This window comes from Mustelus asterias, chromosome 14 (genome assembly GCF_964213995.1).
Source record: "Mustelus asterias chromosome 14, sMusAst1.hap1.1, whole genome shotgun sequence".
Classification (NCBI taxonomy): domain Eukaryota; kingdom Metazoa; phylum Chordata; class Chondrichthyes; order Carcharhiniformes; family Triakidae; genus Mustelus; species Mustelus asterias.
In genome coordinates, this window is record NC_135814.1 from 8,916,033 (window position 1) to 8,943,966 (window position 27,934).

The 27,934-nt window shown below is 48.2% G+C and overlaps 1 protein-coding gene across 1 annotated transcript in view; it reads left to right on the top strand.

The window, feature by feature from the left end:
• The window catches only part of adcy5 (adenylate cyclase 5), a 340,470-nt gene that overhangs the window by 173,843 nt on the left and 138,693 nt on the right, over positions 1-27,934 (top strand). Inside the window, exon 3 of the mRNA XM_078227862.1 lies at positions 3,438-3,559. Coding sequence (XP_078083988.1) covers positions 3,438-3,559 — 122 coding nt within the window. The remainder of the gene's footprint in view (positions 1-3,437; positions 3,560-27,934) is intronic.

Below are 27,934 nucleotides of genomic sequence, written 5' to 3' on the forward strand. Positions count from 1 at the left end.
GGGGAGAACGTGCAGACACCGCACAGACAATGACCCAAGATGGGAATCGAACCCGAGTCCCTGGCGCTGTGAGGCAGCAGTACTACCTCTGTGCCATCGTGCCGTCCAGTGTTAAGATCTCAGCAAGGGCTTGAGGAGAATCTAGAGAAAATATAGGTTGAGGAAGAGGGCAGGTGGATTTTGACTCACTGGGAGCAGCTGAGAGCCTTTGTGACAAAGAGGTCCATGAACGCCTCGAAGTTGTTGGTGGCGATCGGGGTACGGGTTAAACCTCGGAAACGATTACTAGTACAGACGAGAAGCCGGAGGCTACCTTTGCACTGTTGTGTGATTCTGGGTTGGTGGCAGAGGGAAGCAGGGGGCAAAGTTGAGGCGATGCGTGCCAAAGATCATAGAATCCCTACAGTGCAGAAGGAGGCCATTTGGCCCATTGAGCCTGCACTGACAACAATCCCACCCAGGCCCTATCCCCATAACCCTGCTAATCCCCCTGACGCTAAGGGGCAATTTAGCACGGCCAATCAACCTAACCCACACATCTTTGGAATGTGGGAGGAAACCGGAGACCCGGAGGAAACCCACGCAGACACTTGGGGAATGTGCAAACTCCACACAGACAGTCACCCATAGACTCATAGAATCCTTACAGTGCAGAAGGGAGGCCATTTGGCCCGTCAAGTCTGCACCGACTCTCTGACAGATCATCTTACCAAAGCCAACCCTCTCCTCCACGTCCCATTCCCTTAACCCCATTTACTGCACTAATTCACCTAACCTGCAAATCTTTGGACTGTGGGAGGAAACCAGAGCACTCCACACACAAAGTCACCCAAGGCCAGAATTGAACCTGGGTCCCTGGTGGTGCTAACTGCCGTGTCACCTCGACACCCTTATCATTAGACGGTGACCCGAGGCCGGAATTGAACCCGGGTCCCTGGCGCTGTGAGGCAGCAGTGCTAACCACTGTGCCACGAGAGAGGGTAAGAATTTTAATGGGGAAATTGGCATGCAAGGTGGGGGTGAGGAGGGGATTGTTCGGATTGTTAGCTGCAGATCAAGATAAATTTGAAGCCGCTTCGAAATTAATTAGAAATTAAAACGATAATTCGAATTTATATTGTGTTTCTTCCCTAACAAAAGCCTCCAGTGTTTTTTTTATTCCATTTGATCAGTTCAAGTTGTTGAATAATTCAGGTTTTATTTTTAACAACAATGTTTAATTATCAGTAAACTGTAGCTCACACAGGGAAAAGTGGGTGTAGCTAATTGTGCTAAGCAGCTGAATAATTCATAGGGTACGTTTAAATGATATGAATAATGAATATTTCTCGAAAACCTCCAATGAATATGTTAAACGGGCATACAAGGAAAACACTTAATGCTAATGGGATTCAGGCAACAACTCAGGTGTGAGAATTGGCCAGGAGCCCAAACTGGGGAGACATCAAATCCACTAGGGTTCTCAGCCCCTGGTCAACAAACATTGACTGCTGAGTGGGCAGTGCGGGATGAAAGGCCATTCATTAAGAGTGGCACGGTGGCACAGTGGTTAGCACTGCTGCCTCACACCGCCAGGGGCCCGGGTTCGATTCCGGCCTGTGTGTGTGGAGTCTGCACATTCTCCCCATGTCTGCGTGGGTTCCCTCCTGGTGCTCTGGCTTCCTTTCACAGTCTGAAAGACATGCAGAAAATAAAAGCAAATTACTGCGGATGCTGGAATCTGAAACCAAAAGAGAAAATACTGAAAAATCTCAGCAGGTCTGGCAGCACCTGTGAGGAGAGAAAAGAGCCGACGTTTTGAGTCCAGGTGACCCGTTGTCAAAGCAGTGCTTGGGACACGAAGGGACAATTTAGCATGGCCAATCCACCTAACCCGCACATCTATGGACTGTGGGAGGAAATTGGAATACCCGGAGGAAACCCACGCAGACACGGAGAGAAGGTGCAAACTCCACACAGACAGTGACCCAAGGCCTGAATCGAACCCAGGTCCCTGGCACTGTGAGGCTGCAGTGCCAACCACTGTGCCACCCATAAATAAAAAATAGCATTTAAGATGCATTTAAGGGGAAGTTAGATGAAGGAGAATGGAATGGAAGGATGTATTAATAGGTCAGATGAAGAAGGGTAGGTGGAAGCTTATGTGGTGCACAAACACCAACATAGATGGGTTCAGCTGATTGGCCTGTTCCTGTGCAGCAAATAGGGATTTGAAGAGTACAGTGGGTTTTACCCAGTGTCCTGCCAACACCATCAAAGTCAGCTTATCTGGTCATTATCACACTGTTATTTCTGGGAGCTGCCTGTGAATAAATTGACTGCGATACTTCCTGCATTACAACAGTGACCACACTCAAAATGTACTTCACTGGCTGTAAAGCATCTGAAAGATTCCCTAAGCTCATGCAAAATGGCTTTTTTATTGTTTTATTTGTTCTTGGGAGCTGTGCCTTGCTGGCCAGACCAGCATTTCCCCTAATTGCCCCTTGAGAAGGTGGTGGTGAGCTGCCTTCTTGAACCCGCCGCAGCCCATGTGGCGTAGGTACATCCACAGTGCTGTTAGGGAGGGAGTTCCAGGATTTTGACCCAGTGACGGTGAAGGAAAGGCGATGTATTTCCAAGTCGGGATAGTGAGCGGCTTGGAGGGAAACTTGCAGGCGGTGGTGTTCCCATGCATCAGCTGTCCTTGTCCTTGCCAGAGAAGACCTAAGTAAATGCCTGCCTCCCCCGTTCTTCCCCCCCACCCCCTGCCACTTGCATCCATTTGCCTGTGCAGGCCCTATATTTGATCCTTGCTCGGTGCTGATTAAGCTTGTTGCAGTCAGTGGCTGCAGGAATACTACAGCTGGGTCTAGTGTTCCTTGACTACAGACAGGGTGCAGCAAAATCAGGACTAGCCCCGATTCCAGATTCCTGGATGGACGCTTCCTTTTTGAAAGGCCTATTTGAAGGGCGGCACGGTGGCACAGTGGTTAGCACTGCTGCCTCACAGCGCCAGGGACCTGGATTCGATTCCCGGCTTGGGTCACTGTCTGTGTGGTGTTTGTGCGTTCTCCTCGTGTCTGCGTGGGTTTCCTCCGGGTGCTCCGGTTTCCTCCCACACTCCAAAGATGTGCGGGTTAGGTGCATTGGCCATGCTACATTGCCTCTTAGTGTCCCAGGATGCATAGGTTAGAGAGATTAGTGGGGTAAATATGTGGCCTTATGGCGATAGGGCCTAAGTGGGACTGTTGTCAGTGCAGACTAGATGGGCTGAATGGCTTCCTTCTGCACTGTCGGGATTCTATGATTCTATAAATGGATAGAATCGGCTTCAGAAGGTGTCCCCAAACGTCAAGTCAACATGATAAGGGACGAAAGGGAGAGCTTTGGAGAGGTATGTCTTGTCTCGAGTGTCGGGTCTATCTGATCATTTCAATTGATTCCTCTCCGTACAGGAACGCCTTCTGTTGTCCGTACTTCCACGGCACGTTGCCATGGAGATGAAGGCTGACATCAATGCAAAGCAGGAGGACATGATGTTCCACAAGATTTATATACAGAAGCACGACAATGTCAGGTAGGTGATACCACCTTCACCCTAGGTGACCTCTGTCCATCGCCAATTCATCAACAGTGCCATGCTTTATGGAGAATTGTAAAGGGGCAGTCGCTGCGCGAATGTGAAATTGGCCGAGACAGAAAACAGAGCTGCAATAAAGGGTTGCTTTTTTCAGGTTAGAGGCAGATATACGGTTGTAGAGTCGTAGAATCCCTACGGGGCAGAAGGAGGCCATTCGGGTATAGAGGGATGTGGGCCAAATGTTGGCAATTGGGACTAGCTTTGTGGTTTAAAAAAAGGGCGGCATGGACAAGTTGGGCCAAAGGGCCTGTTTTCATGCGGTAAACCTCTATGACTCAGCTCTTTTTGATATTTATTAATGACCTAGACTTGTGTATATGGGACACCATTTCAAACAAGCCGACATGCTATAATAAACACTGAGGAAAATAGGAGACTTCAAGAAGCACAGTTAGAGGTGAAATGGGCAGACAGATACAGATTAAATTGAATGCAGAGACATAGAGATATGTAACACAGAAAAATACCCTTCAGCCCATCACGCCCACGTCATTCAAAGACAAACCACTTAACTATTCTAATCCCATTTTTTAGCACTTGGCCCGTAGCCTTGTATGCCTTGGCATCGCAAGTACAGATCTAAATACTTAAATGTATTTAAATGTTGCTTCCACCAACCTTTCAGGCAGTGAGTTCCAGACTCCCACCACCCTCTGGGGTGAAAAAGATTTTCCTCACATCCCCTCCAAACTTCCTCTTACCTTTAATCAATGGCCCCTGGTCATTGATCCCTTCACCAAGGAGAAGGATTTCTTCCTGTCTATTCTATCTATGCCCCTCATACATTTATGATGTGGAGGTGCCGGCGTTGGACTGGGGTGAACACAGTAAGACTTTTAACAACACCAGGTTAAAGTCCAACAGGTTTATTTGGTAGCAAATACCATAAGCTTTCGGAGCGCTGCTCCTTCGTCAGATGGAGTGGAAATGTGCTCTCAAACAGGGCACAGAGACACAAAATCAAGTTACAGAATACTGATTAGAATGCGAATCCCTACAGCCTGCCAGGTCTTAAAGATACAGACAATGTGGGTGGAGGGAGCATTAAGCACAGGTTAAAGAGATGTGCATTGTCTCCAGACAGGACAGCCTGCAAGTCCAGGAGGCAAGCTGCAGGGGCCACCGACAACGTGACACAAATCCCAACATCCCGGTTTAGGCTGTCCTCATGTGCGCGGAACCGGGATGTTGGATTTGTGTCACGTTTTCGGTGGCCCCCGCAGCTTGCCTCCTGGACTTGCAGGCTGTCCTGTCTGGAGACAATACACATCTCTTTAACCTGTGCCTAATGCTCCCTCCACCCACATTGTCTGTATCTTTAAGACCTGGCTGGCTGTAGGGATTCGCATTCTAATCAGTATTCTGTAACTTGATTTTGTATCTCTGTGCACTGTTTGAGAGCACATTTCCACTCCATCTGACGAAGGAGCAGCGCTCCGAAAGTTTATGGTATTTGCTACCTCATAAATTTATACAGAGAGTGGGAGAAGAGTGTAAAGTGAAACATTTTGGTAGGAAGAATGAAGAGAGGTGATGTGAACTGTTATATATTTAAGTAGATGTATGATTGCTTTAAGAGCCGATCACATGATTTGATGGTGATGTCATTGGGGTGTTGCACATGCTGCTGTTTTAGTTTCAGTCTCTACTCTGTACAGGCAAGAGCTCCTAAAATAAACCTCTTGTGTGTTACTTTGAATCTACATCTGCAAACCGCGTCTTTTCCTTTTTGTTTAAAACCCACAACCCCTAACATAGTTAGGACCTGACATAAACCAAAGGGCTCAATTCTGAAGGAGATGCAGGAGCAGAGAGAGCTGGGGGGGAGGTGGTTGGATGAACTCAAACCTTTGAAGGCGGCAGGAGAAGACGAGAAGTTGGTCAAAAAGCACATGGGATTCTGGGATTTAGAATTCAAAATGAAGGCAGTTTGCGCTAACTCACTGGTTTGGCCGGGGTTTTGCGCCCAATTGTAGGCGCCACAGGAAGGATGTTGAGTCCTTAGACAAGTTGCAGAGGGGAATGGAGCCAGAGATGAAGGACTTCAGTTATGCGGAGAGACTGAGGAAGCTGGGATTGTTCCCCTTAGAGCTGAGAAGGCTGAGGGAAGATTTAATTGAGGTGCTCAAAATTATGAAGCAAATAGGGAAAAAAACCTTTCCCCCTGGGTAACAAGAAGACGCAGATTTCAGTTAATGGCAATGGGACAAGAGGGAAATTAAGGAGAAATATTTATACACGGCAAATTATTGCAACGTATTGCCTGAAAGGATGTTCAATAGTAACTTCCAAAAACAAATTAGATAAATACTTGTAACATTTGAAGGGCTTTGGGGAAAGAGTATCCAGGGCTGATATTAATTGGATAGCTCAAGGGGCGATGGTGGTAGAACCATAGAACCATAGAAAATTACAGCTCAGAAACAGGCCTTTTGTCCCTTCTTGTCTGTGCCGAACCATTTTATGCCTAGTCCCACTGACCTGCACTTGGACCATACCCCTCCACACCCCTCTCATCCATGAACCCGTCCAAGTTTTTCTTAAATGTTAAAAGTGACCCCGCATTTACCACTTTATCCGGCAGCTCATTCCACACTCCCACCACTCTCTGCGTGAAGAAGCCCCCCCTAATATTCCCCTTAAACTTTTCTCCTTTCACCCTTAACCCATGCCCTCTGGTTTTTTTCTCCCCTAGCCTCAGCGGAAAAAGCCTGCTTGCATTCACTCTATCTATACCCATCAAAATCTTATACACCTCTATCAAATCTCCCCTCAATCTTCTACGCTCCAGGGAATAAAGTCCCAACCTATTTAATCTCTCTCTCTGTAACTCAGCTTCTCAAGTCCCGGCAACATCCTTGTGAACCTTCTCTGCACTCTTTCAATCTTATTTACATCCTTCCTGTAACTAGGTGACCAAAACTGTACACAATACTCCAAATTCGGCCTCACCAATGCCTTATATAACCTTACCATAACACTTCAACTTTTATACTCGATACTCCGATTTATAAAGGCCAATGTACCAAAGGCACTCTTTACGACCCTATCCACCTGTGACGTCACTTTTAGGGAATTCTGTACCTGTATTCCCAGATCCCTCTGTTCAACTGCACTCTTCAGAGTCCTACCATTTACCCTGTACGTTCTTCTTTGGTTTGTCCTTCCAAAGTGCAATATCTCACACTTGTCTGCATTAAATTCCATTTGCCATTTTTGAGCCCATTTTTCTAGTTGGTCCAAATCCCTCTGCAAGCTTTGAAAACCTTCCTCACTGTCCACTACACCTCCAATCTTTGTATCATCAGCAAACTTGCTGATCCAATTTACCACATTATCATCCAGATCATTGATATAGATGACAAACAACAATGGACCCAACACCGATCCCTGCGGCACACCACTAGTCACAGGCCTCCACTCAGGGAAGCAATCCTCCACAACCACTCTCTGGCTTCTTCCATTGAGCCAGTGTCTAATCCAATTTACTACCTCCCCATGTATACCTAGCGACTGAACCTTCCTAACTAACCTCCCATGAGGGACCTTGTCAAAGGCCTTGCTGAAATCCAGGTAGACAACATCCACCGCCTTCCCTTCATCCACTTTCCTGGTAACCTCCTCGAAAAACTCTAATAGATTGGTCAAACAAGACCTACCACGCACAAAGCCATGTTGACTCTCCCTAATAAGTCCCTGTCTATCCAAATATTTGTAGATCCTATCCCTTATCACACCTTCCAATAACTTGCCCACCACCGACGTCAAACTTACTGGCCGATAATTCCCCGGATTTCTTTTGGACCTTTTTTAAACAACGGAACAACATGAGCCACCCTCCAATCATCCGGCACCTCCCCCGTGAATACTGACATTTTAAATATGTCTGCCAGGGCCCCTGCAAGTTCAACACTAGCTTCCCTCAAGGTCCGTGGGAATACCCTGTCCGGTCCTGGGGATTTATCCCCTCTGATTTGCCTCAAGACAGCAAGCACCTCCTCCCCTTTAATCTGTAAAGAAATGTTCTGGGTTACAAGTTCAAATCCCACCTTGGCAGCTGGTGGAATTTAAATTTAATTGATGAATCTGGAATATAACTTTGTCCCAATAAAGGTGACTATGAAACTATCATCGATTGTTGTAAAGACCCCTAATGCCCCTTTAGGAAAGAATATCTGCCATCCTTAGTTGGTCTGGCCTGCATGTGACTCCGGTTGACTCTTGACGGCCTTCTGAAATGGCTAAGCAAACCACTCGGGTCAAGGACAGTTAGGGATGGGCAACAAATGCTGACCTTGGCAGCGATGCCCACATCCCATGAAAGAATGAAGAGAAAGCAATGGGCCAAATGGCCTCCTTCTGTGATATAAGATTCTATGATGAAGGAATCCAGAACAAAGGAGCACAATCTTAACATTATAGCCAGGCCATTTAGGAGAGAAATCAGGAAGCATTTTTTCAAATAAAGGATGATGAATGTCTGGAATTCTTTCCTGAAAAGGTTGTGGAGACTTTTTTTCTCCTCATTCACAAAATGGGAGTGCCACCATCGAGGCCAGCATTTATTGCCTATCCTTAATTGCCTTTGAGAAGATGGTAGTGAGCTGCCTTGACTACAGCTTAGTGACTTGCTGGGCCAGTTGCGAGGGCAGTTAAGAGTCAACCACATTGGTGTGGGTCTGGAGTCACATGTCGGCCAGACTGGGTAAGGATAGCAGATTTCCTTCCCGGCATGGTAGCACAGTGGTTAGCACTGCTGCCTTAGAGCGCCAGGGACCCGGGTTCGATTCCCGGCTTGGGCCACTGTCTATGAACTTTACTACTAGGTCTGCTAGGTCTTTACTGCTAGGCCATGTCTGCACATTCTCTGCGTGGGTTTCCTCCGGGTGCTCTGGTTTCCTCCCACATTCTGAAAGACGTGCTGGTTAGGGTGCATTGACCCGAACAGGTGCCGGACTGTGGCGACTAGGGGAATTTCACAGTAACTTAATTGCAGTGTTAATGTAAGCCTTACTTGTGACTAATAAGTAAACTTTTAAAAAATCTTGAAAGGACATTGGTGACGGAGTGTGGTGACTGGGGGTTTTTCGCAAAAACTTCATTGCTGTGTTAATGTAAGCCTACTTGTGACACTAATAAATCAACTTTGAACTAAAACTGCCCTCTGAAAATGGCCTAGCAAGCCACTCACTTATCGGCATGCACTGCAGAGGTTCAAGAAGGCAGCTCACCACCATCTTCTCCAGTTTGAGATGGGTAATAAAAACGCTGGCCTAGCCAGCAGTTTCTAAAGAAAAATCAAGGATGAGAATTTTCAAATTGAGCTCCTGCCATTCGAGCTTGGGGATTACGAGTGAACTGAGGCGTTCTGACGATGGCGGCCTGTCGGATTCCCGCGCGCCCAATGCAATGAGGAGTTTGTACAATCAAGTGGCCACGGCCCGGAACTCAGACCTGGCCTGGCGCCTGCACAGGCCTTCAACACACCCTGACGATGGAGTAATCCAGCAGCCAAGGGGAAGGAAAAGGTGATGGAAGAGAGAAGGGAGGCGACCAGGCTGAGCTGCGAAAGCAGGGGTGGGTGTGTGGATAGGGTTGGGGGGTTAAGGGGACGGCCCCTGTGCTCCAGGCATTACTAAAGGAAGTGGCTGTGATTGATGTATTATTCAGCCCACTCTATCCCTGGCCTCTGTTCAGCAAACAATGGAGCTCCCAGTGAGAATGGCACCAGGCTTTGTGAAGGTCGGAGAGTGAGAGGGTCACAGTGTAGAGAAGAATAGAGTAGTTGACCACAGGGGGCTTGAAATAATAAGATTTCAGTTTGTTATAACTCCAAATAACCTCACCTTCCTCGCAGTAAAGTTCAGATCCAAAACTCCACAATAAAGTGGTTTTCTCTCTCATTATTTAGAAGAAATAATCGCCATCCCTCTTGATAGAAAACAAACTGTTGAACACTTTAGTGATAAAAAGCAATAGAAAGGTTTGCGTTTATATTGCAATCCTTACAATCCTTTAAAATTCTCTTAGCATTTAGATGAGCATTTGAAACTCCATAGCAGACAAGGCTACGGATTGGAAAATGGGATGAGAATCGTTATGTGCTTGATGGCCGATGCAGACACGATGGGCTGAAGAGCCTCCTTTTGTGCTGTGAAACTCTTTGGGTGGGATTTTCCAGCCGCACTCACTCCAAAGCCGGAAAAACTCACCCAAGATCAACGGATCTCTTCATGGTCCGCCCCTCGCCCGCTCTGATTCCCGTGGCGGGCAAGACGGGAAACTCCCGGCCATTGACTCTATTATCATCATCCAGATTTTTTTGTCTATTCATTCATGAGACATGGGCTTCGCTGGCTTAGACCATGTGACATAGGAGCAGAATGAGGCCACTCGGCCCATCGAACCTGCTCCGCCATTCAATCATGGCTGATTTTCTTCTCATCCCCATTCTCCTGCCTTTTCCCCATAGCCCCTGATCCTCTTATTAATCAAGAACCTATCTATCTCTGTCTTAAAGACATTCAATGACCTGGCCTCCACAGCCTTCTGCAGCAAAGAGTTCCACAGATTCACAACCCTCTGGCTGAAGAAATTCCTCCTCATCTCTGTTTTAAAGGATCGTCCCTTTGGCCTGAGCTTGTGCCCTCTGGTTCTATTTTTTCCGACTAGTGGAAACATCCTCTCCACGTCCACTCTATCCAGGCCTCGCAGTATCCTGTAGGTTTCAATAAGATCCCCCCTCATCCTTCTAAACTCCAATGAATACAGACCCAGAGTCCTCAACCATTCTTCATATGACAAGCTCTTCATTCAGGGATCATTCTTGTGAACCTCCTCTGAACCCTTTCCAAGGCCAGCACATCCTTCCTTAGATATGGAGCCCAAAACTGCTCACAATACTCCAAATGGGGTCTGACCTGGGGGCTTGCTCCAGCATTTATTGCCCATGCCTAGTTGCCCTTGAGAAAGTGGTGGTGAGCTGCCTTCTTGAATCGCTGCAGTCCATGTGCTGTGGGTTGACCCATAATGCCATTAGGGAGGGAATTCCAGGATTTTGACCAGTGAACGGCGATATGTTTCCAAGACAGGATGGTGAGCGCCTCGGAGGGAAACTTCAGATAGTGATGTTCCCATGTATCTGCTACTGGTCGTGGAGATGAGAAGAAATGTTTCCTCTCAGAGGTTTCTGAATCTTTGGAATTCTCTTCCCAAGAGACCGGTGGAGGCAGAGGCAAGGAATAATTTTAAGGCTGAGCTAGATAAATTGACTAACGAGGGAGTGAAAGGTTATTGGAGGTCGGAGGAATGTGGGGTTGAGGTTACAATCAGACCAGCCATGATCATATAGAATGGCAGAGCAGGCCTCTGGGGCCAAATGGCCTACTCCTGCTCTTAATTTGTATGTTGACGGCCACCTCACATCGCAAAGGACTTTACAGCCAATTTTGTAGCGTAGTGACGGTTATGATGTGAGGAAAGATGGCAGCCAATCCTCACGCAGCAAGCTCCCACCAACAGCAATGTGATAATGACCAGATAATCTATCTATTGTGATGTTGATTGAGGATAGATGCATCAAGGATAACTCTTCTTAAAATTAATACAGTGGGAACTTCCACATCCGCATAAGCAGGCAGCTGGGGCCTGGGTTTGAGAGATCGCAGAGGATGGTAGAGTTTTAATGTTTTTTTAAACTTTATTTTATTAGTGCCACAAGTAGACTTACATTAACGCTGCAATGAAGTTACTGTCAAAATCCCCTAGTTGCCACACACTCCGACGCCTGTTCAGATACGCTGAGGGAGAATTTAACATGACCAATCCACCTAACCAGCACATCTTTCGGACTGTGGGAGGAATCTGGAGCACCCGGAGGAAACCCACGCAGACACAGGGAGAAGGTGCAGATTCCGCACAGACAGTGACCCAAGCCGAGAATCAAACCGAGAATCAAACCCAGGTCCCTGACGCTGTGAGGCAGCAGTACCAACCACTGTGACACCGTACTGCCTTACTGTGCCACCATGGCACCTTGGAGGAGATGACGGAGATAAGCAGGTGGGAGGCCACGGATTAGTACACTGGGAAGGGAGTACAGTATCTGGACGAATCTGAGCGTGTGGCTGTCACGTTAAAAACACTCAAATTTCTGGCTCCCTTCACCATAGTTTATTTGGCAGCACAAGCTTTCGGAGTCTCAGGCCCCTTCTTCAGGCGAGTGAGGAGTTGTGTTCACAGACAGGGCTATCAGTTAGTTGTGTTTCTCAACAGTTGTGTTTATGAACACAGCTCCTCACTCACCTGAAGAAGGAGCCTGAGACTCCGAAAGCTTGTGCTGCCAAATAAACCTGTTGGACTTTAACCTGGTGTTGTGAGACCTCTTACTGTGCCCGCCCCAGTCCAACGCCGGCATCTCCACATCATCCCTTCACCATAAGCAGGAGCAAGTTGAGCAGTTGATGTTCCTCTGTTTGCAGGGAGCAGGTTAAATTACTTTTGTATGTGTTTTATTAGCATAGCTAAAATCAAAGTGCTAATTAAATGCGCCTAAGAATAGCACAGAATAATTTTACAGCCATTCAGTGGTCCAATTCATTTCATTAGGAACAATCCATTCGTGTCTTTGTAATTTGGATAATGGCTGTTTTTGTGGGACGCGGGCTGATGGAATGTGAGGATATCATTGGATTATTTTTCAATGGAATTTTAACAGCAAACAGTTTGAATGGCCAATAATTAAAAACAGAAAATGCTGGAAGCACTCAGCAGGGCTGGCAGGCTCTATGGAGTGAGAAACGGAGTTAACGGGTGGGATTCTCCAATCCCGTCCGTTCCCAAGTGAGAACGGGAGGTGGGTGGGGGGGGGGATGCTGAATCTTATCAAAGAATGGCAGAGTGTTGTTTCCGGCGGGAAAACTGACATGTTTCTCTCCAGAGAAACAGGTCGGTTTTCTCTCCAGATCTTTAGACACTCTGCCCAAAAGAAAAATCACACCATTGTGAGGGGGGTGCGGGGTCCCTCAACACACTGGCAAAACCCGGCTGCACTGAGATTTGGGGCGCCATCGTTAAAGGGCGCCCCAGTCCTTTCCTGACTAAGCCTTCCCCCCCCCCACAGCCCATCACGGAGGTCTCAGGGGCTCCCCTCCCCTCCCCCAATTGGAGATGGCACTTCTATCCCCACCCAGATCATCGACCCCTTTCCCCCACCTCCCCCCCACCTCCCCGCCCACAGTCTATACCTCCATGCCTGCGTGAACCTGTTGTGAACCATAGAATCCTGACAGTACAGGAGGAGGCCATTTGGCCCATCGAGCCTGCACCGACAACAATCCCACCCAAGTCCCGTAACCCCACATATTTACCCTGCTCATCGCCCCAAAACTAGGGTCAATTTAGCATGGCCAATCCACCTAACCCGCACATCTTTGGACTGCGGGAGGAAACCGGAGGAAACCCATGCAGACACGGGGAGAATGTGCAAACTCCGCACAGACAGTGTCCCAAGCCGGGAATCGAACCTGGGCCCCTGGCGCTGTGAGGCAGCAGTGCTAACCACCGTGCCACCGAGCTGCACCAACGAGACATTTAGATACATTCACGTAAAGCAGGTTCACGCCAGTGAGGGGCGGGGAAAATCCAAAATCACATTCTGGCTGGCGAGGACCGTGACTTCCGGATCTTGAGCCCCACCAGCTACCTCGCAGACAGCGAGTGCAGGTTAGAGATGTCCCCCAACTCCCCTCAGAGAATTTAGCGTTCCAGCCAAAACTCGATTTACTCTCAGCGGCACAGGAGGGTCCCAGTCGCGAGCAAGGACAGAGTTTTTCGGCCAACTTCCCAGGCAGCTGAACCTCCCTCGGAGCTGGGAAAAGTTAGGAATGTGAACACTCTTTGGCAACGGAAAAGGCAGAGGCTGGGAAGAGGAAGGAAAGGGAAGCTTTGCAACAGGGCGGTAGTCAGGATATATTCGAGAACAGAAAGGATTGACGGCCAGGGGAGGGGTAACAGGATGAGGGAAGAAACAGAAGACTTGTCGAGAGGAGGCGTGAATGGTGTGAGGGAGTTCCAGGATTTTGACCCAGCGACAGTGAAGGCTGAAAAGGGGATATAATTCCAAGTCAGGAAAGTGTGTGTCTTGGAGGGGAACCTTGGCTTTATTAATAGGGGCTAAGGTGGTAATTTGGTAATATTAATGCTTCACCCCCCCCCACCCCCTCCCCCCCCCCCCACTCCCCCAGAGCATGAGGGGAAGGGAGGAGAGGGGAAGGTTAAATTGGTAAAACAGTCAAATCTGATCATCTATCCTTCCATGATCTTAAAACGAGGAAGAGGGATAGAAACAGGAGGGAAGACAGGAAAGCGAGACAGAAGGAGAGAGAGAGAGTGAGAGAGAAGTGAAGGAGGAACGAGAACAGGACAAGACCAGGAAGGAGAGACAGTCATGAGAGGAGTGAGAGAACAGCATCCCAGACAGCGGGCGGACAACAGAGAGCGAAAAGAGCAATTGTATCTTGTGATTTACTGTGCGTGGGTGATCTGCTGCTCTCTTATATAATAAACAATTGAGCTTACTGTACATAGTTACAGAGAGAAAACAAAGACCTGCATTCATATAGCACCTTTCATAACCACAGGATGTGCCTCAGCGCTTAAGAGCCAATGAAGTACATCTGAAGTGTAGTCACTGTTGTATTGTGGGAAACACGGCAGCTAATGTGCACAGAGCAAGCTCTCACAAACAAAGGGCAGCGCGGTGCCACAGTGGTTAACGCTACTGCCTCATAGCGCCAGGGACCAGGGTTCAATTCCAGCCTTGGGTCACTGCCTGTGTGGAGTTTGCACATTCTCCCCGAGTCTGCGTGGGTTTCCTCAAGGTGCTCCGATTTCCTCCCACATTCCAAAGATGTGCAGGTTAGGTTAACTGGCCATGCTAATTTGCCCCTTAGTGTCCCGAGATGTATAGGTTCGGGGGATTAGCAGGGTAAAAAGTGGGGTTTCGGGGACAGGGCCTGGGTGCGATGCTCTGTGGGAGAGTGGTTGCAGACTCGATGGGCCAAATGGCCTCCTTCTGCACTGTAGGGATTCTATAATCTTTTTTTCTAATTCTGTCGTTGGATATGGGCATCACTGGCCAGACCAGCAGTTATTGCCCATCCCTAGTTGCCCTTGAGAAGGTGGTGGTGAGTTGCCTTCTTGAACCGCTGCAGTCCCTGAGGTGCAGGTACACCCACAGTGCTGTTAGGGAGGGAATTCCAGGATTTTGACCCAGTGACAGTGAAGGAACGGTGATATATTTCCAATCTGTTTTCGTGATGTTGATTAAAAGATAAACATTGCCTTGTTCACCAGGGAGAAGTCCTTGACTTCTTCAAGACTGTACTCTGGGATAGAAGCATAGAAAAATATAGGAGCAGGAGGAGGCCATTCGGCCCTTCGAGCCTGCTGCACCATTCATTATGATCATGGAAATGATGGAATCTTTTACATCCACCCTAAAGGGCACACGTGACCTCTTGATTTGAAATCGCCTCCGATAGATAGCACTTCCAACAGTGCAGCACCTTGCTCCCTCAGTACTGCACTGGAATGTCAGGGTAGATTCTTAAATTTAAGTCTCTGGCATGGGATGTGAATTCACGAAATACCTGGCTCAAAGCTGAACAGGCTGGCCACTGGGCCATTGCTGACACTGCAGTTTTATAACCTTTAACATAATATATCTTAGATACACTGGGAGAGGTGAGGTGAGGGGAACTGGAAGCCAAAGATGGATATTGGGAAGTGTAAGAGTAAGAGGGTACTGGAATTTGGTGTGGGATCGGGTGGAAAGAGGGACTTTTTGAATGATTTACAGTTTCTGATGGGCAGACCCTGGGAAGCAGCAAGGAATGGATTGGGGGTGTCAGATGCAGTAGCAAGGGAGGTGCGGCCAATCATTTCACTGACAGTGAGAGGAGTAACAGCATCAAGTGACGCTGCAGTGATAAGCTGCACCCCCTCCCAAGCTATCTATTACTGCAAAAGGGCAAGGATGTGCCCACAACTGTTGACCTGAGGGAATTGAAGTTAAGACATGGCAGGGCAGCTCAGTTGACTGGAATGCGTGTCCTGTAATATGTGTGAAGTTATGGGTGCCACCGATGTCCTAGATGAACACATGTGCAGGAAGTGTCACCAGCTACAGACACTTGGGCTCCAGGCTTTAGAGTAGTGGAGGTTGGAGTCATGGTGGAGCATCTTCGAGGCTGAGGGTTACGTGAATAGCACATTCAGAGAGGTGGTCACAGCGCAACGTGGGAGGCTGGAGGCAGAGAGGGAATAGGTGACCACCAGACAGTCCAACGGACCAGGCAGGAGTCCCTGGGCCCATGCTCAGAATTCGGTTTTCCTTTTGGAAGCTGGTCAGGGCATTGGTTCCTCAGAGGACTGCAGTCAGAGCCAGGTTCATGGCACCACGGGAAGATGGGAAGAGCAATAGTGTTGGGGGATTCATTATTAGGGGGGCAGACAGGCATTTCTGTGGCCCTGGATGTAACTCCAGAATGGTATGTTGTATCCCTGGTGCCGAGGTCAAGGATGTCACTGAGCGGCTACAGGACATTCTGCTGGGGGAGGGCGAACAGCCAGAGGTCATGGCCCACATTGGTACCAATGACTTCAGTAGGAATCGTAGAATCCCTGCAGTACAGGAGGAGGTCATTCGGCCCATCGAGTCTGCACCGACCACAATTCCACCCCGGCTCCACTCCCAAAACCCTCAGTTACCTTGCTAATCCCCCTGACACCAGGGTCAATTTAGCATGGCCAATCAACCCAACCTGCACATCTTTGGGCTCTGGGAGGAAACTGGAGCACCCGAAGAAAACCCACGCAGACATGGGGAGAATGTGCAAACTCCACACAGACAGTGACTCAAGGCCGGAATCAAACCCAGGTCCCTGGTGCTGTGAGGCAGCAGTGCTCAATGTCAACAAAACAAAGGAGATTGTCATTGACTTCAGGAAGAGTGGAGGAAAACATGCCCTTGTCTACATCAATGGGAACGAAGTAGAAAGGACCCAGAGCTCCAGGTTTTTAGGGGTCCAGATCACCGACAACCTGTCCTGGTCCTGCCATGCCGACACTATAGTTAAGAAAGCCCATCAACGCCTCTACTTTCTCAGAAGACTAAGGAAATTTGGCATGTCAGCTACGACTCTCACCAACTTTTACTGATGCACCAAAGGTAGCATTTTTTCTGATTGTATCACAGCTTGGTATGGCTCCTGCTCTACCCAAGGCTGTAAGAAATTATAAAAGTTCATGAATATAGCCCAATCCATCACGTAAACCAGCCTCCCGTCCATTGACTCTGTCTACAAAGCAGCCAGCATAATTAAGGACCCCACGCACCCCGGACATTCTCCCACCTTCTTCTGTTGGGAGAAAGATACAACAGTCTGAGGTCACGTACCAACCGACTCAAGAACAGCTTCTTCCCTGCTGCTGTCAGACTTCTGAATGGACCTACCTCGCATTAAGTTGATCTCTCTCTGCACCCTAGCTATGACTGTAACACTACATTCTGCGCTCTCTCCTTTCCTTCTCTATGAACGGTATGCTTTGTCTGTATAGCGCGCAAGAAACAACACTTTTCATTGTATGTTAATACATGTGACAATAATAAACAAATCAAATCAAATCTAACCACTGTGCCCCCGTACAATCCTGTACTCAGAATGTACAAAGCTCGGTAGCAAATTAGCAAGCAGGACCTTAAAGGTAATAATCTCCAGATTACTCCCATGCCAGGTGAAAGTAAGTACAGAAATAGGGCGAAAAGGCAGCTGAATGTATGACTGGAAAGATGGTGCAGGAGGGAGGACTTTAGATTCCCGGGACACTGGGTGGGGTGGGGTGGGATTTTCCGGCCGCGCTTGCCCCAAGACCGGAAAAATCCGCCCGAGGTCAATGGAGCTTTGCATGGTCCTGCCTTGCCGGCTACGATTCCCTTGGCAGGTGGGACGGGGAAATTCCGTCCTGGAACTGGCTCTGGGGGGTTGCTGGCACCTGTGGAAGCCCTGACAGCATGCACCTGAACAGAGCTGGGATTGAGATCCTTGCGGGGCGTTTGGGAGAGTGCTGTCAGGAGAGTTTTAAACTAACACAGCAGGGGTGTCAGAACTAAAGGGATATATTAGAGAGGAATACCAGGATGCACAAAATACTGGGAGCGACAGCAAGCACTAGTATAGACATCGGTTCGCACTGCTGCCTCACAGCGCCAGGGACCCGGGTTCGATTCCCGGTCTGCGTGCACATTCTCCCTGTATCTGTGTGGGTTTCCTCCGGGTGCTCCAGTTTCAAAGAACAAAGAACAATACAGCACAGGAACAGGCCCTTCGGCCCTCCAAGCCCGCGCCGCTCCCCGGTCCAGGATTGAATCCTGAATCCAGGATCCCTGCCCAATTTTCCAGCCTATCTACATCCTAATATCCTATCCACCGAGCTGTCCCTCACAGCTACGATGCTTTGTTCATCACAACCTATTAACTCACCCCCACCCCCCCATTCCAGACCATGTGATCTCCAGGGAGAGGCGAAAACCCAGAGTGAAAACCCCAGGGCCAATATGGGAAAAAAAAAATCTGGGAAATTCCTCTCCGACCCCCTGAGGCGATCGAAACGAGTCCAGGAGATCACACTGGCCCTGATCAGAAAATGCTTCCCAACCCTATTCATTTCCACTTCCACGAACACCATCTGAATTCCCTGCCCCCGAGACAGGTTCCCAACTATCCGCAGTCTCGCTCTGTACTCCTCCCACTGTCCCAAAGACGTGCTGGTTAGGGGCATTGGCCGTGCTAAATTCTCCCTCAGTGTTACCCGAACAGGCGCCAGAGTGTGGCGACTAGAGGATTTTCACAGTAACTTCATTGCAGTGTTAATGTAAGCCTACTTGTGACACAAATAAATTATCTTTTAAAGAGAACAATAAGTTAATGAGTAAAGCGGAGTAAGGGTGCAAAGAATGATGTCTAAATCAGGGTTACTGTGTGCATCTTTGTTAAAGTGTAGTAAATAAGACTGGGGAGTTACAGGCATAGATTGTGTTGTGGAAATATGATGTTGTGGCGAAAACAGAAACCTGGCACAGAAACTTCAGCCGGCACAGTGGCACAGTGGTTAGCACCGCTATCTCACAGCGCCAGGGACCAAGGTTCAATTCACAGCTTGGTCACTGTCTGTGCGGAATCTGCACATTCTCCCTGTATCTGTGTGAGTTTCCTCCGGGTGCTCCAGTTTCCTCCCACAGTCCAAAGATGTGCAGGTTAGGTGGATTGGCCATGCTAAATTGCCCCTTAGTGTCAGGGGGACTAGCTAGGGGAAATGCATGGGGAAATGGGGATAGGGCCTGGGTGGGATTGCGATCGATGCAGACTCGATGGGCTGAATGGCCTCCTTCTGCACTGTAGGATTCTATGAAGAGTAGGACTGGGTGTTAAATATTCCTGCTTACAAGGTGTTCAGAAAAGATAGGGAAGAAAGGAAAGGAGTGGTCTTGGTTAAGGAAACCATTGAACAGCTGGAGAAAGAGGATGTCTCACAGGGTTGAAGGACAGAATCAATTTGGCTACAGCTAAGGAACAAGGTGTAATTACATTGCTCAGTGTAATCTATAGACCACTGACCAGTGAGAAAGATGTAGAAGAACAAATCTGCAGGGAACTTAGAGATGCAAGCATTCTAGAGTAGCTATAATGGGGGACTTCAATTACCTGAATATAGAGTGGGGTAGTGATAGTGTAAAGGGGAGAGAGAGGGGCAAGAGTTCCTAGATTATGTTCAGGAAAACTTTCTCCAACAGTATGTCCAGTACAACAAGAAAGGATGATGCATTGTTGACCTGATTCTTGGAGATGAGGTAAGCCAAGTAGATCAAGTGTCAGTTAGGGAACATTTAGGAGACCATGAGAAATAGGAGCAGAATTAGACCACTCGCCCCATCGAGTCTGCTCTGCCATTCAATCGTGGCTGATATTTTTCTCATTTCCATTCTCCTGCCTTTTCCCCATAACTCCTGATCCCCTTATTAATCAAGAACCTATCTATCTCTGTCTTAAAGAGACTCAATGACCCGGCCTCCACAGCCTTCTGCAGCAAAAAGTTCCACTGATTCACCACCCTCTGGCTGACGAAATTCCTCCTCATCTCTGTTTTAAAGAATCATCCCTTTCGCCTGAGTTTGTGCCCTCTGGTTCTAGTTTTTCCTACTAGTGGAAACATCCTCTCCACATCCACTCTATCCAGGCCTCGCAGTATCCTGTAAGTTTCAAAAAGATCCCCCCTCATCCTTCTAATGAATACAAACCCAGAGTCCTCAATCGTTCCTCATACGACAAGCTCTTGGGCGGCACGGTAGCACAGTGGTTAGCACTGCTGCTTCACAGCTCCAGGGACCTGGGTTCGATTCCCGGCTTGGGTCACTGTCTGTGTGGAGTTTGCACATTCTCCTCGTGTCTGTGTGGGTTTCCTCCGGGTGCTCCGGTTTCCTCCCACAGTCCAAAGATGTGTGGGTTAGGTTGATTGGCCGTGCTAATAATTGCCCCTTAGTGTCCTAAGATGCGTAGGTTAGAGGGACTAGCGGGTAAATGTGTAGGGATATGGGGGTAGGGCCTGGGTGGGATTGTGGTCAGTGCAGGCTCGATGGGCCAGATGGCCTCTTTCTGCACTGTAGGGTTTCTATGATTCTCTTCATTCCAGGGATCATTCTTGTGAACCTTCTCTGGACCCTTTCCAAGGCCAGCACAACCTTCCTTAGATATGGAGTCCAAAACTGCTCACAATACTCCAAATGGGGTCTGACCAGAGACAATGATGATTGTATCGTAAGGCTTAGGATGAAGATAGAAAAGAATAATAGGAAATCCAGAGTAAAAGTAATTAACTGGAGAAGAGCCGACTTTAATGGGTCAGGAATGGAGCTGGGCCGGTTAGACTGGAATGAAAGGTTAGTGGGAAAAACTGTTGCTGAAAAATGGGCTACCTTCAAAACAGAAATGGTCTGGACATAGTCACAGTATGTTCCCTTAAAATAGAAAGGTAAGTCAAACAAATCCCGAGCTCCTCGGATGAAAAATATGATAGAAATTAAGATAAAGAAGAAAAAGTGTACAAATAGAATCATAGAATCCCTGCAGTGCAGAAGGAGGTCATTCGGCCCATCGAGCCTGCACCGACCACAATCCCACCCAGGCCCTGTCCCCGAAACCCCACATATTTACATTGCCAGTCCCCCTGACACTCAGGGCAATTTAGCATGGCCAATCAACCTAACCCGCACATCTTTGGATTGTGGGAGGAAACCGGAGCACCCAGAGGAAACCCACGCAGACATGGGTATAATTTTGGCTTTTGAAAAGCATTTAGACAGTTACATGGGTAAGATGGGTATAGAGGGATGGGGGCCAAATGCGGGCGATTGGGACTAGCTTAGTGGTGAGAAAAAAAGGGCGGCATGGACAAGTTGGGTCAAAGGGCTCATTCCACGCTTGTAAACCTCTGTGACTCTGAAATTGATAAGGAGGAAGTGGTGAATAGACCTGTCAATACTGAAACGTGGGAACTTCTGACAGCGTAACATTCCTTGAAGATTCATGTCAGTGCTTTTTTTTTGTTTCGAAAGGAGTGTGAGAACGGCTAAAGGTTGAGTGAAAGTTACCGAGTGGGGGGATGGGAAATGGAAGAGTTGTCCTGTTCTCGCAGTTTCTTTCTGCTGGGTATAACCTATTAATACCAGCGATGATTATCCGTCATGCCGTTTTCCCAAAATAGGATGGATTCTGCAAACGACGTGGAAAATGTCCTCAGATTTTTTTTTACTGGTGAAAGGCAATGTTTTTGTTGGTTGGTTAGGATGATAGAAACCAGCTGTTTCCCAGCCAGTAATGCACTTCAGAGGATCTGCTGTAGACAGTTCTGCTAATGCGTGGGAAAGGGCTACAGTAATAAATCTCCTCTGTGCACAGACCAAAGCGACAGCAATTCTCAAAACCACCCTATCTGCTGGTGGATAGTCATCATGTTCCACAGGCAAAGCCTCCAGTCGACACCTCTCTCTCTCTCCTGCCTCTTAACAAGACTATCAGAATCTTGACTGCCACTTGTATATATCTTGGACTTCATTGACTCATTGGCGGGAATTTTCCAGCTGCGCTCGCCCCAAGACTGAAAATTCCCACCCAAGGTCAAAGGATCTTTGCATGGTCCTGTACCACCCACCATGGGAATCGTAGCAGGTGGGAAAATTCCACCCATAGAATTTTAAGCACAAAAAGAGGTCCTTTGACACCCTCCTTGGAGCCACTCCGGTGCTACCTCACAGCCAGTGAGAAAAGAAAAAAGGCTTGCATTTATTAGTGCCATTCACAAACTCAGGACATCCCCAAAGACATCCCCGTATTCTAATAGGGCCATAGAATACTTGTGCCACATAGGCGCTACTGTAATGGAGGATATGCAGCAGCCAATTTACGCACAGCAAGATCACACAAACAGCAAAGTGATAATTATAGAATCCCTACAGTGCAGAAGGAGGCCATTCAGCCCATCGAGTCTGAACGAACCACAATCTCACCCAGGCCCTGTAACCCCACATATTTACCCTGCTAGTCCCCCTGACGCTAAGGGGCAATTTAGTATGGCCAATCCACCTAACTCGCATATCTTTGGATAGCTGTAGGAAACCGGAGCACCCGGAGGAAACCCACGCAGACACGGGGGGAACATGCAGACTCCACACAGACAGTGACCCAAGTCGGGAATCAAACCCGGGTCCCTGACGCTGTGAGGCAGCAGTTTTAAAGTTTATTTATCAGTCACAAGTAAGATTTACTTGTGCTAGCAGTGCTTACAGTGCTAACCACTGCACCACAGTGCCGCCCGAATGATGCACACATCATTTTTTTTAGCGTAATGTCGGCTGAGGGGTAAATATTGGGCAGGACCACAGAGGGGGAGTATTGTGGGGAGGGGGGAGGTTAACTCTCCTGCGCTGCTCTTCCACAACGTGATGCCCTGGGATCTTTCTTACTCACCTGCGAGGGCAGATGGGGCCTTGGTTTGACATCTCGGCGGAAAGGCGCTGCCTCCAACAGTGCGGCACTCCCTGAGCGCGCCACTGGGAGTGCCAGCCTGGGTCGTGCGCTCAGGTCTCTGACTGGGACCTGAAAGTCGAAGCCTCCCGACTCAGGGAGCAGGAGTGCTGCCCCTCTGAGCCGCTGCTGCTAATGACCAGATCGCCTTGCCTCAGTGACGTCAGTCTGGGAATGAACATAGGCCAGGACACTGGGGAAAGCTCTCCAGCTCTTCCTTGTAATGGAGCCATGGGATCTTTCGCTTGCGTCTGAGCGGATTAGATGACAGTGGGGACCTTGGTGTTTTTTTTTGAAAACCTGTAGCTGTGGGGAGGCAGAAGCGTTAGGGAAACGGCCTGTTCCTGTTTGAACGCAGCAACAACCTTTCCATGAAAGCTCTGTATTAAATTGATTCAATGTGACAGTCTGCACATACGTCTTGGCAGCGAGGCAGCGAGAAGCAGCCAGATTCCTTCGAGCCTGGCTCTGTCACAAGGCACAAGTCCACAAGATAGCAGGCAGCACAGGGTGGACTTTGCAAAGCTGCAGTTATTTCTGGTGGCAGCCCCCTCCCCATGTTGAAAAGCTGAAGCAGATGCGACCGTAGGCTTGTGTTGGCTTGGGGGGGCTGGTTGGGGGGGAGGAGGGGGGGGGGGATGTTCTATGGGGGTCTCCTTTAGGCTTCCTGGTGCTGTGAAGGTCAATTGCAATTTATCCTGACACCCACGATCTCCTCTCCCGGCAGAACTACAGGGACGGGGATGTCTCACAACAGAAAGCAGATAATTCCTGCATCTGCCCCAGGCCTAAATTGAGGAATTCCCAGTCAGCCTCTCTCTCTCTCTCCCAAAGGATCCTTAAAAACCATCTCTTTGATTGGACCCAGGTTCGACTCCCAGCTTGGGTCACTGTCTGTGCAGAGTCTGCACGTTCTCCCCCGTGTCTGCGTGTCTCCCTCAGTGTACCCGAACAGGCACCGGAGAGTGGCGACTAGGGGATTTTCACAGTAATTTCATTGCAGTGTTAATGTAAGCCTACTTGTGACAATAAATAAACTTTAAAATCTTTCCTAAATATCTAATTTGGCTGTGGGTGTGAAGCCAGTAGCGGGGGTCCGGGGGAGGGGGGTGGGAACGGGGTGGGGGGGGGGGGGGGGGGGGTAGTTGGGACGGGGGGATGTCGCATTTTGTCCAATTACGTACCCATCAGGTACCACAGCATTCTTTTACTGCCTTAAAGGCTCTACAGAAATGAAAGTTGTTGTTTTTTACCTTTACAGCCAATGTTTATTTTATTTATTTTTGTATTGGCGTTATTTCCAGTGGCGGCAACGGAGGAAACCCACGCAGACATGGAGAGAATGTGCAAACTCCACACAGACAGTTACCCAAGCCGGGAATCGAACCTGGCTCCCTGGTGCTGTGAGGCAGCAGTGCTAACCCATTGTGCGGTCACTGCTTGTTAAAGCCTCAGCTAATTTGCGTGCATCAGACTCCCACAAAATCAATGCAATATTGACAAGCGAATCTGATTTAAGTTGAAGGATCAATATTGACAAGGACACAAGGGAGAACTCCACTGTTATCCTCTTACATGGGATAAGATATTGTTTTCCCTTTATTCTTTCATGGAATGTGGGTGTCGTATTTGTTGCCCATCCCTAATTAAAGTTTAACGGCTGGAGATTCCCGCCCAACATCTCAGACAGTGCTGCACTCTGTCAGTAGGGCTGTCAGTCAGGATTGTACCCAAGTTTCTGCTGTGTACTTTGAACCCAAAGTCTTCTGGATTCAGAGGGGAGAATGCTGCCTACTGAACCACAACTGGGAATGACCCGGCCACAATTTTGCATCCCCCTCCCTAAGGTGGGGGAGTTTAGTGTAAATTTGCATGGATGGGGTTCCCTCTGGAATCCCACGTACCCTAGCCCAGACGCAATGTCACAATGGGGCAGGCAAGGCAGGGTCTTGGACAGGAAGCCTGCCCAAGCCCCTGTTAAGTCCCTCAAGTGACCACTTAATAGCCATGTAGGGGCCTTTCCCACTCTTTTATTCATCCGTGGGACATGGGCAAAGCTGGCTGGGCCAGCATTTATTGCCCATCCCTAGTTGCCGTTGTTCAGAGGGCAGTTGAGAGTCAACCACATAGCTGTGGCTCTGGAGTCACATGTAGGCCAGACCAGGTAGGGACAGCAGATTTCCTTCCCTAAAGGACATTAGAAAACTAGATGGGTTTTTCTGACAATCGACAATGGTTTCATGGCCATCAGTAGATTCTTAATTCCAGAGTTTTTTTATTTAATTCAAATTCCACCATCTGCCGTGACGGGATTCGTACCCGGGTCCCCAGAACATTAGCTGAGTTTCTGGCTCTGGAGTCACATGTAGGCCAGACCAGGTAAGGACAACAGATTTGCTTCCCTAAAGGACATTAGTAAACCAGATGGGGTTTTCTGACAATCGACAATTGTTTCATGGCCATCCAGATATTAATTCCAGATATCTTTTATTGAATCCAAATTCCACCATCTGCCGTGGCGGGATTCTAACCCAGGTCCCCAGAAGATTAGCTGAATTTCTGGATTAACAGTCTAGCGATAAAACCACCAAGCCATCATCTCCCCAGCATCAATTTTTAGGCTGGCAGGTGCTGGTTGGAGTAGGGTGCCAAATAATGTTAGAGTTGTACAGAGCGTTAGTTAGGCCACAACTGGAGTGCTGTGTGCAGTTCTGGTCTTCTCACTATAGGAAGGATGCAATTGCACTAGAGAAGGTACAGAGAGATTCACCAGGATTTTCCTGGGACAGAACATTTGAGCTATAAGTGGAGAAAGGATAGACTTGGATTGTTTTCTTTAGAGCAGGGAAGGCTGAGGGGGGACATGATTGAGGTGTATAGGATTATGAGGGGTTTGGACAGGGTGAATAGGGAGTCGCTGTTCCCCTTGGTTGAAGGATCAATCACGAGGGAGCATAGTTTTAGGATGAGGGGCAGGAGATTCAGAGGGGATTTGAGAAAAAACTTTCCCGCTCAGAGGGTTAGTCTCAGTAACGGTGACCATGGCAATCACTGACTCAGAAGGTGGTGGGAATCTGGAATGCTCTGCCTAGGAAGGTAGAAAAGGCCAGAAACCTCACAACCTTTGTAAAAAGTATTTGGATGCGAACTTGAAACATCATAACATGATATGGGTTAAGTGCAGGAAGATGGGATTAGCGTGCCTTTAGTGGTAGATATTGTCGGTGCAGACTCGATGGGCCAAAGGGACTTTTTGCACTGTATGAGTCTATGAGTCAGGGGGACGTATTTTACACAGAGGGTGGTGGGGGCCTGGAATGCACTGCCAAGCAAGGTGATTGAGGCGGACACGCTGGGATCGTTTAAGACTTATCTAGATAACCACATGAATAGACTGGGAATAGAGGGATACAAAAGAATGGTCTAGTGGGCACATGAGCGGTACAGGCTTGGAGGGCCGAAGGGCCTGTTCCTGTGCTGTATTGTTCTTTGTTATGACTCGGAAAAACATTTCAATCCCTGATGGTGCGAATGTTTATATTAACCCCCTGAGATTATCGAATGATGCAGTACAGAGGCCATTCTGCCCATTCTGCCTGTGGTGGGATGCCTGCCCGAGTCCTGAGTATCCCTTTATGTAGTATCAATGCACATTCTCCAAATTACATTTTTTCTATACTCAACATGTTTTGGCAACTCTTTTCCCTGTCCTGTCAAAAATAAGTAATCCAGCGCATCCCAAATTGTGTGTCGTGCCTTAACCCGTGTCTTGCATCCAGGGAAGGTGGTGTTGTGGAAATGTCACTGAGCTGGTAAGGCAGAGAGAGACCCAGGCTATAGCTCTGGGGACCTGGGTTCAAATCCCACCATGGCAGCTGGTGGAATTTAAATTCAATTTATAAATCTTCAATTATAAAGCTAGTCTCAGTCATGGTGACCGTGGCAACCACCTGACTGTCATGAAAACCCATCTGGTTCACTAGTCTCCCTTTAGGGGAAGAAATCTGCCTTCTACATGTGACTGCAGACCCACAGCACTGTGGTGACGTTTCAATGCTCTCTGAAGCCACTCAGTTCAAGGGTAAATAGGGATGGTAAATAAATGCTGTCTTGCCAACCACCTGAAGTTCCATAAAAGAATAAACTAGCTCAGCCAGACTCAGTGCTTCTCAAACTTTCTTGTCCGCTTAAGAACTCTTGGACCATCAAACTGTCCTAAAAGTTTAATTATTTATCAGTGTCACAAGTAAGGCTTACATTAACACAGCAATGACTTTCCTGTGAAAATCCCCTAGCCGCCACACTCCGGCGCCTGTTCGGGTACACCGAGGATGAATTTAGCATGGTTAATGCACCTAACCAGTATGTCTTTCAGACCATGGGAGGAAACCGGAGCACCCGGAGGAAACCCATGGGGAGAACGTGCAGACTCCGCACAGACAGTCACCCAAGCGGGAATCGATCCCGGCTCCCTGGCACTGTGAGCCAGCAGTGCTAACCACTGTGCCACCGTGCCACCCTCACCCACCAATGCTCATTTGTCACCACAACCAAACTCATCAGAGTGAATGGGAATTTATGGAATTCATAAATACTTTGCTGCCTTTTCATCGCTCAATGTCATAACTGTGAGTTCATTCATTTTTTTCAGTTAACATCATATGTAAATTATTAATTCATGCCACAGATAAAAGTACAGATATTTTTCATACCATAAACATTAACAATGGAAGATTTGTCCCATTCATTTGAAATATTCAACCTAATATGTGTTATAAAATGTCACAATAACCTTCCAGGAAACTAATACTTAACTCGCATCTATATGGATTTTAAAAAATTAAACTGGAACATAAATCTTGTTTCTAAGACTACATTGTTGTAGCTCCCATTTATGACACCTCGTGCAGTGCATGTGGGATCCGGTCCAGTTTAGTGACGCCACGTGTCTGATGGGGCTGAATGTTCCGGCCTGTTCTCTCGCGTGCCCCTCGGCCATGGAGTTGTGCGTCAATGACTTGTACTCTCTGGCCGTATGCAAGAACCACCTGGAGGATTCTTGCTGAGGCCCACGCTGTGTGAAGCACTGTGTGACTACGTTGCAAGTGGCCGATACCTTGCGGGTTGCACTTTCCTGTTTCTTTCACATTCCTCTCGAACAGAGTACTGGAAG